Source organism: Mastacembelus armatus, chromosome 24 (genome assembly GCF_900324485.2).
Source record: "Mastacembelus armatus chromosome 24, fMasArm1.2, whole genome shotgun sequence".
NCBI classification, from domain to species: domain Eukaryota; kingdom Metazoa; phylum Chordata; class Actinopteri; order Synbranchiformes; family Mastacembelidae; genus Mastacembelus; species Mastacembelus armatus.
Window position 1 is genome coordinate 9,233,709 of NC_046656.1, and position 12,457 is coordinate 9,246,165.

At 40.6% G+C, this 12,457-nt stretch overlaps 1 protein-coding gene across 2 annotated transcripts in view; it reads right to left on the reverse strand.

Moving 5' to 3' along the window:
• The window catches only part of klhl29 (kelch like family member 29), a 207,936-nt gene that overhangs the window by 87,249 nt on the left and 108,230 nt on the right, over positions 1–12,457 (reverse strand). For both annotated transcript variants that reach the window (XM_026319483.1, XM_026319484.1), the window contains one exon: positions 6,809–6,947. In XM_026319483.1, coding sequence (XP_026175268.1) covers positions 6,809–6,947 — 139 coding nt within the window. The remainder of the gene's footprint in view (positions 1–6,808; positions 6,948–12,457) is intronic.

A 12,457-nucleotide genomic window follows, 5' to 3' on the forward strand; every position in this document is an offset into this window, starting at 1 on the left:
CACACCTTGGCCAGTACGAGAGTGGGAAGAAAACAAGAGAATCATTACACAATAAGAAAACAACGTAAAGTGAAAAGAGACAGAAACAGAGCTTTGGATGGTTGCTACTTTTCTATGGGTCTAGCAGATTTGCAACTACAGTGCTGCATCTGAAACAAAATCTCCTCTCTGAGATTAGACAAACCAAAGTTATTGCTTTGTTTCAACAAGCATGCTTATCACGTGTGTGTTTGCATGTATGCATAGTTTTAGGGGTGGACATGCATACATGGCAGGGCACATATGAGCCGTCAGACAGAGAACAGAGAGAAAGTAAGTGGCATCACAGTTCACACGCTGACATTTAACAGGATGTAAATATGCTGGTTAAAGCATGTTGTAGTGGAGAGATCTCGCTGTTTGTGAGCCTACACCGCTGCCATGTGTGTGGTGGGTATCAAAGCAGTGTATCCACTCCTACTGGTATCAAGTAAGAGGTGCCAGGGAGTGCTTGGATGAGCAAATTAAATAGAATATGATATCCCTTCGTAATGCAGAACCTGAGATGTGCAAAGAGTGGAAGGCTGCCTTCAGAACCGGGCCAACTTATGATTTCACCAGGATCAAATGGCTGAGTTTAGTTCACATGCAGGATCCCCCCCGGGGAGGTATGAGAGCGTTAAATAACATCTCGCCACCCATGTTTAATGTCCCATGTGAAACAATAATCCACTCAAGGGCAAAATAAATGGAATCAAAGCCCCGCAGAATGCATGCCCCCACTCCTATGTCTTTCTCTCTGCGGCTATGGACATCAACAATATGAAAAGTAGCCTACATTAAGATGGATGGAGGCTGTTTGCTTCTGTCAGTCATGGCAGCACAATGATAACACTGTCTCTTTCTCTGTGTGTGTTCCTTTTCTGTTGGAGCCACTTTGTTGGATTAGAAATCATGACGAACAGTCAGCATTTAGTGAGACACAGGCAGCAAACAAACAAGATGTGACAGGTAGACGAAATGGTTAGAGTGAAGACAAAGGGGTTGGGGGGGTCGATGAGCAGGAAGCAAAAGGGAGGCAGGGCAAGACGGTTCTTCCACAGGGAGCCAGCAGCCATCCTTCTGAAGGAAGGGTTGGGTTGTTCCATGACATATCCCCGCCCACCCCCGAAAAAAAAAAAATTAAAAATCCACCATCACACCTAAACAGAGCCTTTGTCCCCGCTGCAATAATCATCAGTCGCCTGTAGTGTATGAACTGAGACATTAGTCGTCATTTGAAGCGCACTCAGGAGGTGAGAGGGGAGAAGGACATCCAAAAATAAAATAAAAGACAATGGCATTTATCTCTGGATGGACATAGGCTGAAAAAACCAAGGTAGTTACTCTTTTTCCTCCTGCAAAGCAAAAAGCCACATAGTGTTATTGCCCTTTTTCTGCACAAAGCCCTGCAGTGGGGGGCTGGTAGTAAGACAGAAAGAAGGGAAAGGGTGTGTTGGTTCAGGGTTAAAGTGATGGAGGGATGTGGGGAAGAAAAGAGGGCCGAAAAAAGAGCTAAAAATAAAAGAAGAGCATGCTCATCAACCTGGTCAATTAGTGCAATAGGAACCAGCACAAGTGGCAGTTTGTTTTGTCTGAGCACTTATGTTATGGAAATGACTTTTCCGGAGCTTCTAAAAGAGGTGGATATTTATGCTGCGTCTGATTGCAGACTTGAATTTAAATAGTGAAAGAGGGTGGCAGGGAGGACAGGAGAGACAGAGGAGGAGAGATAGGGCGAGTGGGGGGAAAAGATGGGCACACTCAGGCAAAGAAATTTGTTTGTGAAAAATGCACCACTTATTCAAGAGGAAGTCTTAAAATCAGCAGAGACTGTCAAAATGGTGAGCAGAGGCGGAGAGGAAGGGGGGGGGGGCAGCAACACACACACACACACACACACAGAAACACACTCACACACACTTCCTAATTCAACCTAAAAATGCCTATTTTTCAGGGAATACATTTAGCTTGTCCTTACAAGACCATTTATTCTGTGAAAATACATATACTACAAAGACATGCTAAGATGGAGTATGCAGAGCCTACACTGTCTAGGCTAAAAATGGCTTGCATTTACATCTTCTGTTGTAACATAAATCTGGAATAAATTATAAGAATACACTAAATAAACTGTGGTAGCTTTAGCAGCGTCGGGATTTCTGTTTTCCATAGGTTTGCTTTCCAGCATTAAGACCATGTTATTTGATCCATAATTCCAGACCTAAGAGAGACTTCAAGGCCAACTGGCTGGAACAAGTCCAGTCTGTGTCAGATACTCTAAAGGACAAGGAGGACAGGGCGACAGGTGGACAGTTTAAAAGCCCAAAGCTCCACCCAAGTGTGAGCACAGGGCCATCAACATGGGAAAAAAAAGCCACACATGGACATCAGATTGACAGAACTCTACTTGGAGCAAATATGTTAGAAACATGGTGTGGAACAGCAAAACAGTAGCATGTGCAGCTTAGTGTTTAAGTGTTCCGGCTGTGCTGTATTACAGCTCCACTAAAAACTTTAAAAAGGACTAAAAATATTGCAAATACAATCTATCTGTGTGAGAACTTTGTACTTGCACAGGTTTGGAGAAATCTGCCTCTAGTCGAATACAGTGGAGGTCAGCGGAATTTCATTTTGGCTTTCCCAGCTTTACTTTTAAAAAATGCACAGCCAAATCTCTTTCTACAAATAAAAAAAGAGAGTATGAATACAGTCGATAGCATATTTTATTAATTATCCAGACATCTGGCCTCATGCAAGAATATCATCCTTATCATGGCCTGCCAATGTACTGAGAGCTTCGACAGCTGTACTAATATTGTCTAACTCTTGGTTCCCCTAATATGACTACCAGTGCTGCTAAATTTGTTGTTTTTGTCTGTGGATTTCCAACAGCAGAGCTTCAAGCCCTGCACTCTTTCCTCCTGGGTACTATTGTTTTGGAATGAAATGCGGCCACAAATGAAGTGGAACAGGTAGCCTTACATGGCAATTGAAGAGAGCTAATTATGTGGCATTCATCAAGTTGAAACGAGCAATCTTCAAGAAGTTTGCGCAGTTAAGAATGTCTGGTGATGTGGAAAGTGAGAGATATTTTGGATAAGAATATAAAAATGGTCTTGCATGAAGCCCCATTGTTTCTTGAAATAACCACCGCTGTCATGGTTCATTACCGTGCACAGTATAAACAAAACTGCACACACTGCTGGTGTGTTGGGATAGTGGCAGAAATCATAGAGACAGATTTCTCAAAACTTGGACAGAAACCAAAATTTTGCTATCACTAGTGCGATGTGGTGAAATATGTTTTACTTTTTTATTTGGTTGCACTGACGCTTTGAATACAACCAGTCAGAACAATGTTGCTAATTGAGATTTGAGGGGAGCATTAGAGTGTCCAGTGTTCCCCTCAGGCTGAATGGAGCAGCAGAGGGTTGAACAGTGCACTCAGGGCTCAGCTGCAGTGTTCACACAGGGCCGACACTGTAATGGGCTTTAATACAGCTCTCTACCCATCTCATAGTCATAACACTCTCTGACTCACAGGCACAGAAAAACAACGGGTCGACAGAGAGTGGAGAAGGGGAGGGAAACAAATGCCATGGAAGCATGTGTCAGGCCTGCTCAACGATTCTGGAGCTTTTTACATTATTGTGGTGCGGAGATGCAGTGGCCATAAATTAAATGCCTGCAGCAAACTTATTGGAAAATCCTGAGGGGTAAAATGGAATTACCAGAGATGATCCGTCTCCCTGCTCTGTGTATCGCTCCTTTAAAGTGTAGGGTAATAGGTCTTTGGGTGGGGGTGAGGGCAGATGCATGCATACATTTCAGCACAGCATTACATCCTTCACGTATCATTGGGAAAGACAGCAGGTTGAAGGAACATATACTGTACTGGAGGCCTGAATTCTATGGGTAAGAGTGAGCAGTCTCACTACCAAGAGGGAAATGGAGATTTTAGGACTTCGTGGAAAATGTTGACAATATGGAAAATGGATACATGGGGATATATATATATAAATATGTAAATATATATATATTCATATATATATGTGGCAGGGTTTTTTCTTATCAAATTAGAATATTTCCCAAATTTTTTAAATGAATTTTCATAATTACTTTATCATTCCCTGCCACTCTACTTTGGGCTCTTTGCCAATTAAAACTTTAATTTCTTAAGTGAGTCACTGTGTGTGTGTGTGTGTGTGGGTGGGCCAGAGAAAGTAAGTGTGATGTGCACTCCCTCACCTTTCAGTATTACATCTCTACTTTCTCTCTGGCTAATGGCAGCCTGCCTGAATAACACACAAGAATTATGTCCTTGCATCCTATGCACACACGTACACACACACACACACGTACACGTACACACACACACACACACACACACACTAAAGACTAAAGCATGTATGAAATACACACATACACGCTTCATGTCAAACACATTTGTGCACACCCACATCTTCCACAGTGTGCACACACATTGCGTTGGCTTATAGCAGGCTGACAGGAATGCCTCCTGAATGAGCTGATTGAGGTGAGTTTGGGTACAGATCATATTAGCAGAAGTCGTCTCTCTCTGTCTCCTATTTGACCTCATAAAGATGTGGACAGTAGCGAGCCACGTGTACCATTTGCATACTTCCAGCTGCACTGAAAAAGTGACCTGAGCGGTACAAGGCAGACAGTAACTCAATGCCACCGATGACAGACAGGCCTTTGGCTGTCTTTGCTCCTCTCTCACCGAGCTCGTGACACTGGCTGGGTGCAAACACCTGACACCTATGATCAGAATGCTCTCTTCCTCTCCCCTCATTTGCTCTTTATTAGCTTTTCTTCCTTTATTTTTGGCTTCCTCTCTATTATTGTGTCAGCTTCTTACTGCTGTCTTATTCTGGCACAGCTCTCGTTTCCATAAAGTCAAGGTGCCACTTATAGAATCGACAGCAGTCACTCATGAGGTGTTAATAATGCAGAGGATCAGGACTTCATTATAAACCAAAGACATCTTACTAACTGAACAATTAGTAAAACAAATTCATTAGATATTTGACAGCGTGAAGTCTTGAGAAATTTTCCATTTCAGACAAAATCTCATGAAAAATGACAAAGTTACGACAGTAAATCTAAGTAGTTTTACAATTAATTAACCAATTAATGAGAATTTGCTCTATTAAACTGTCAAATTAAACAAGAAAAATCAGACAATGTAAGCAGCAGCAGGCATAAAGATGAGTTCCATGAAGTTCAGCATGCCCCTTTGGGAGTCCTGGTGTCTTTCAGGGGCCCTGTCTTTATGCATAAATGATCTGTCTACGTTGTGCATAAGAGGCACAGCTGAGACAATCTGATAGACAGGTTGACCAGCATGGGGGCTTCAGTTCGAACCAAAGTCACTTCAATCTCTCAGGAAGCTTCTCTTCTATTGTCAAGGTCAAAGGAAGACTGAGTGTCTCTTTTTTATTCATGCAGCGCATACGAGTGTAGCTGTCATGGAGTTAAGCGGTCCAAGTACAGACTCTGTGGCTTTTCTCCCTCTTTTTTCTCTGCTCTTCCTCACTCCATCCCCATTCAGGAGGAACAAGTGTATCAGTGTTGAGCGAGGAAGCCGCGGCGGCTGATAAGCAGCTCTCCGCGCTCTGTGGAGCCAGCGTGGCTGCAGGGCAAAGTGGCAAACTTCCCTGAGGCATTCCAACTACCACTACCAACTCTGTATATGTGTGTGTGTGTGTGTGTGTGTGTGTGTGTGTGTGTGTGAGTGTGTGTGTGTGCCTTTGTCTTTGCTCAGCACTTCATCCCTAGCTGTGCAAGTGAGAACAAACACACATTCTCGCACACAAGCACCACCAGGGCGGCAAAACAACTTTGGGTCCAGGGGACTCTTAATCAAGCCGAAAACACCTGCAAGGATTTGAAGTAAGGAAGAGGACATTAGGGAATTATGGTACTCCCTTCCCGGAAAACAAAGCAGATTAAAAATAAAAAGACATACTTCTGCTATCACACTTTAGGCAGTCATATTCACACATGTGCACACACATCTACAGACACTATAAAGGTCTGTAACTGACACATGCACACTTGTATGCAGACAGGCATCCACAGAAACAAAACAGCCCATGAAGACAAAAAATATGGAGTATGAAGGGCAGAATAGTAGGGGAATACTTAGATCCACATCAAATGAATACATTAGTGAAGGGTGGTGTTAACCTGTGAAAGTGGTGGTTCTGTAAGCTGTCTTAGATGTGCTTTTATTTTGTCCTTTGTTTAGGACTCTGAAATGTCTTTTCTATTAGACTAACCATAATCTATTAGCATATGAAAAGGCTGTTTTGCTGCAAAAACTCATGAATTAGCAACAGAAAAACATAGTAGCTTGGGAGACAAAAAAAAAATCTCTCTGCCCCAAAGACAGTATGGCTTTGGCGAATTACCACCCAAGGTGCAGAATGTATGATTCTTTTGTTTTGGCCCTTTGCTGAGTTTTAAAACATCCCCAGTCATGGAACATTTTCACTGCTCATTAAAATGGAAATGTGGTTAAATTGCCCTACATGGGGAAGAAAGGTAATGACGAGGGTTGACCTTTTTTCTCCAGTTTCAGATACATTCATTTGAGTGGGAAGAGGAAGGAATGGCTGCTGGCCCTGTGCTAGGAACCAAAGTCTTCACACACCTGCAAGAGAGAAAGGGGGAAGGGAAAAAAAAAAAAAGCGACACAAATGCGCCCTATGAAAAGAACAGATCGGATCAACAGCTGGTGGGAGGGGAAGCGAAGGCAAACCTTTTCACCAGGTCCTTGAAATACAAGCTGCAGGAAGCTAGAACATTTTGGTGGACTTCAAACTCTTTGCCTTCAACAATAATTTTCAGGTCTGTAAACTCTTTCGCTCTGCGCTGTTGGTTCAACTCCTTCAACATCTCTGTAGAACAAGAAAAAGAAACAGACAACGCCACATTTGGGTTTAGAATTTCCTCTCTTCCATACATACATGTGCATCAAAAGTATAGTAAAGAAACAGCATTGAAAAGTGCAGATTGCAGAATACATTATCGTTGCCTTAAGAAACAATGTTCATTATACGATAGAGAAGAAATGACATGCACAGATTTGATTAAACATCTCAGCAAAAGCAACCTGAAGTGTGTTAAATGTGAATAAATTACCTCACATGCCCTATTCTGTACTGACCAGTGTGCCATACACCAAACATGCTAATAAATCGTGGTGAGATCAAAAACTCTTGATTGTTATGGGGGGGGGGGGGGGAAATAAAAAAAACACTTGTTTGACTGTATTTGACTTTGGCAAATTTACACTGCAGCACAAAAAAGGGAAGCTGAAGGAGATTAACAAGCATCTAAAAGAGTTGTGGGCTGAAAAACAGAAACACTGTCAATGCATTATTCATAATGAAATAAAATTCTTTGGCTTCTCGCTAGTGCCCTGCTCGATGTAGAGCTGACCTTCAAACATCGCTCAATGAGAAAACAACTGCTTATCCCCAAATCCCAACACCCCTTTCGCTCCCTCTTAGAAAATACCCCCCCCCCCCCCCCCCCCATCCACTTTTGTCTTTCTTTCTGGATAGGAAAAAAAAAACCAATTTGATAAACAGTGACAAAACATAATCTCAGAAAACATGCTTGGAGCAAACCGATGTGCTGTCGAAGGCCACGGTACACAGTGAGCTGTATAATGCGGTGTAGTAACACCATGTTAGGCGTGGCCTTGTTGTAGCATTGGGTCGGAGGCGCTTGTTTCTCAGCGTCTTAATGAGGCACCATGAGGGGATGCTGAGAGTGGAAATCAGCGGGAGACTAGCAACTTATTCTACAGCCTTAGGAGGGATAAGCAACACTACAGGCTTTGTTAATCTATCGAGAATGCCACTAAAAGACAACACTAAGAGATTCAAATAGTAAGCCACAGACACGATAATGTAGAACATTATAACTACGGAGGGAGCCAGCTTCTATACTGTCGTGTTAGATTAACGGAGCATTTCACAGACTACAGGCTGTGAGGCATAGTAAACACTCATTTGGCACAAAGTGTTGTCTGCATTGTATAAAGGCACATGTCTCATGTCGCATGAAAAGATCCAAAGTAGCCACAGTTAAAGATGCATGCTGATTTAGACAAGAAATCTGGCAACCCGTCCCCTGGTCAGCAGGATAGGGCAACTTTCCTAAAGCTAATGTGGATGCTACCTCAACTTAAAACACGCCTCATCTGGTGAGTCATTTTGTCATCAGTAATGTCATGTGTAACAAGCAGAGTGTGCATGTGAGTTTAGATGAATATGTGCTAGCCATTAAATATGGGGGATTGATCAGAGTTGTGATTGTACTGGCAACACTGGAGCTAAAATAAAGGAGTTTTTCGTTATCATCTTGAAAGAAGTCTGTGTTCACGCCAGACTCAAAGCAGGGATTTAATTAACCTGGAATGACACTCTCCCCTCTATTTGGCTGGAATATTCATTCATTTAGCTCCTTCCATTCTCCTGACTGACACTGGGAGCTCAGCTCTGAATTAATTCAGTAGCTGAAATTATACAGTGTATAAGGCACATGACAAATAAGGTGCAATTCAGAAGCATGCTTTGGTGAAATCCCTTTCTCTGAACAATGCATCCTTCTGAGTTAATACATCCAAAAATAATGACCAGGAAAAAACAACCTGGTTATTAAACATGTCGAATATCAAACATGGAAAAAAAAAAAAAAAATCATATATTAGATGCAATATTTGACTATATGTCTGCTGTTCTTGGACCAGATGCACAGCTAAATGCTTTGAGTGAGCCATACACATGCACATGCAAACACAAAGGGTGGCATGTGCCTTGTCTTTCTACCATCTCCACATTCCACTCCACTGCTGCCTGTCAGCTGGGCAGCTATCAGATTACTGTGTGGGCACTGCCTGTGAATAGTGAATACACAGTAGTTTTGAGTTTGTGTTAGTGAATGTCCAGCGACCGATATGGCTCTCACCTCTAATCAGCAACATCACATACCATACATTTGCCCCGAGAACAGAGAAAAGTGAGAGTGGGAGACGGAGAACCCGCTTGTCAGCAAACAATGGCCGCCACCCTCGGAGCCATGCAGACACACCTGAATGCCTGATGGAAAGCTAATTATGGCTTCTCAGGGGCGGATCGGCGAGCGCCCCAGAACAACTCATCACCACCATGGACCATGAAAGCGCACATGGCGTCCCCATTCTCAGGTTTGGCATGGAGTGTGGTGAGGCACAGCCATGTTCAATGGGACCACTGTGGCTTTGAAAAACCAAACGTCTCAATACACTTAAAGAACAAAAATTCTCCTGACGACCGTCAAGTTCTGCAAAAGAGTTGCAGAAGACGGATAAAACTGCGGTAAGGTTTGTTTGTGAGAAGCACACAGATAGTCTCGCAGGGCTATAATTTGCTACACTTCTATAGTATATCATGGACTGCAAATGGTGATGAAATGTGCTAGCATTGTTTCCTGCCCCTGAGCCGTTCACAACAATAACAACACCCTGTGCACGCTCTTCATGATTGGTTGACACTGCACAGGGGGTATGAACACTGCACCAACTCTGCTGTTCAGCCTAGTAACTACCCCACTGTCAAAACCCTCTGAGAGCCAGGGCCAATGGGGTCCTCGGGTGAGATTTCCAGTAACCTATCAGTGCACACTAATATAAGGTGTAGTAAGTCACTCACTGAGTTGTAATTGGCTGCTGTGAATGGGCGATGCAGCGCGCCATTGGTTGCTGGACTTGAAGCCATTTTATGGTTCTACTTGTATTTTACATGTGGCTTTGCAGACCCTCCATTTTGTGTTTATACAAAAAAATTTGAATCTTTATAAGATAAAGAGTCTTTGTACTTTTGTTGACCAGTTCAACTAGTCATATGAGCAATATTCTCTACACCTTAGTGACGATAAACTGCCAGACTTTTTTGTTTATTTTGCAGAGTTTAGCCATTTTTATAGTTTCTATTTACAACTTTGTATGATCATAATGTACTCATTTTAAAATGTTAAGATTCATGCGATCATTGTAGATAAAGTAATATATTGACAACGTAGAAACTAGGAGGTGAAATAAAACAATTTTAAACCGTTTCCAAAATGTTAATTTGGAAATTATTAATAAGCAGGAGAGGGGGATGTAATAGAAAAGATTATAACTCATTTTATGAAGAACAATATACACAATAAATGTAGACAATTTTTCAATTGAAGAATTGTTTCTCTTTCAGCCTTGTTCTCCTCCTTATCTTTTATCTTTCCTCCTTATCGTTTCTGCAACAATCTTGTTTTGGCCACATGTCCAACTATCTATGTGGACAACATTCTATCTCATGTGTTCACTTTGACCTTTCTGTTCTCTTTTAAATTTCAATAATCAATTCCCACCAACACTCACAGCTTAATTACCCAGAACAAACCACACTAGCTGATCAATAATTCAATGTACAACCCAGCCATAATGGGTTTTCTTTAGCTTGGAGAAGACTGTAGTTTGCCAGTAATTTTTGTTTACACAAGCAGCGCATGAGCTTCTTTTTTAACACATGAAAAAAGAAAATGAAACATACTTTTATTTCTATACCAGGCAGAAAAATCAAATAAAGTTGTTCTTAACATTTACACACTAAGTTCCTGTGCTTCAGAAGTGCTTTAAATAAGAAGCAGCTTAGATTAGACATAGCTCTTAGTTGATTTTCATTTATTAATTGATCATTTTTTCAGTAATATATACTCTATTTGAATTTAATTAAAAAGTATATTTGTTTCTTAAAAAGAAATATCAATATAAATACCCATTTGCAATTTTAATGTCATTATTATACATTTGAATATATATATATTTCATGGTAAAGTAATGCTACCATGATCAAAATTTATTTTTAAAAATGCTTATTAGTCAAGTAATCCCTCCCATTTGCATGATAATTTATGTGATTAGTTAGGACTAGGTTACATGTCATTTTTCAAGTGAAACTTTAAAGAGATTTTTAAGACCAAAGGAGTCTGCTTATTGCTTATTTCAAGCAGCAAAGGCAGCACTGTTGCAGAACTGAGTGTGATCAAAATGGGCACACAAAAGAACTCTTTCCAAGTTAAAAAAGCTTTCACAGTGTTTGGCTCCCCTAAAAATATCTTTTGCACTGCAGAGAACAAAAGGCCTTAAACCCTGCCACAAAACACTACGGTAAAATCATTAGGATTTATGAAGGTATTACGAGAAGCGATGTGCTAATAATAAAACAAATTTAAGATAAACCAATTAACTGGCATCACTTGTTTTTGTCACAGGAGCCAAAGCATTACTGTGAGGATCTCAGCGCTATCAGATGGATAATTCCCCTGCTGACTTTGATAAGGCACTTTAACGTTTTAAATGGTTTCCCTGTTTATAACTGCAAACATTAAAAACACCCACATGCAGAATTCAGACGCAGGGAGACGGTCAAAAGTTCACTATCTGCACGAGCTGTTGGATAATGTAATCTCCCTGTTCTGCAACCTCAGGTCGCAAGTACAACAGCTGAAAAGATTCAGTATCAGCTCCCAAGCTATGGAACCATTTACACAAAAAAGATTTTTATTTCTTTCTCTATGCAACAGAAAGCATAGTTATTTAAATTCAGGGTCATAACACCCTCAGACTAATAAATGAATAAATAAATATCAGCTCTGAGCTCTGAAAACAGAGGCTTAGTCCTATTGGAAGTGAGTTTACTAAAAGAGAAAATTCAGGAAAATGTTCAGACAAAATTATACACTTCCTGACTTTCTGTATATGTTTTAACTTTAGGGAAAGTTTTAGTCAGAACAAAAGGCAAATGTATGTACTGACAGGATGGAAAATAACCTAACAAAAATTCTCATTGATATTTTACAGGTTGTGTTAAAAGTTATTTTATAATCCATTTCTATGTATTTGTATATGTAATTCCTATCACTGTTCAATGAAAAGGATGCAGGACCACATTGTAGGAGATAATAGAACAAATTTCTGTTAAATTCAGGTGCTACTTTGCTTTATTAAAATAAAATCTCAACACTGACAAAAAAGTTCAAATTTTAGGGTTAGGTTTATTTTTAGATATGATTTAAACACAGTCAGTGGACTAAATTTGTTTTTCTTGTTCACAGTAAGTCTACTTCATTATATTCCTTTCAAGCACTTTTGTGTCAGTGGGCTTCTGACAAATAAATTAAAAGTGAACTAATTTTCATTGATTTTATATTAAACGCGCAAACAAAACAACTACATTTTTTGTTTTTACCTGGAAAAAATCATTTATTACTGACTAGACCACTGGTGTCCAAATTACAAATTGTAGAAGATGAAAATTAATGTAATAGTATTTTTCTGGGTTTACGCGTCCAAGAATAATGCAGCACACTGTGAACT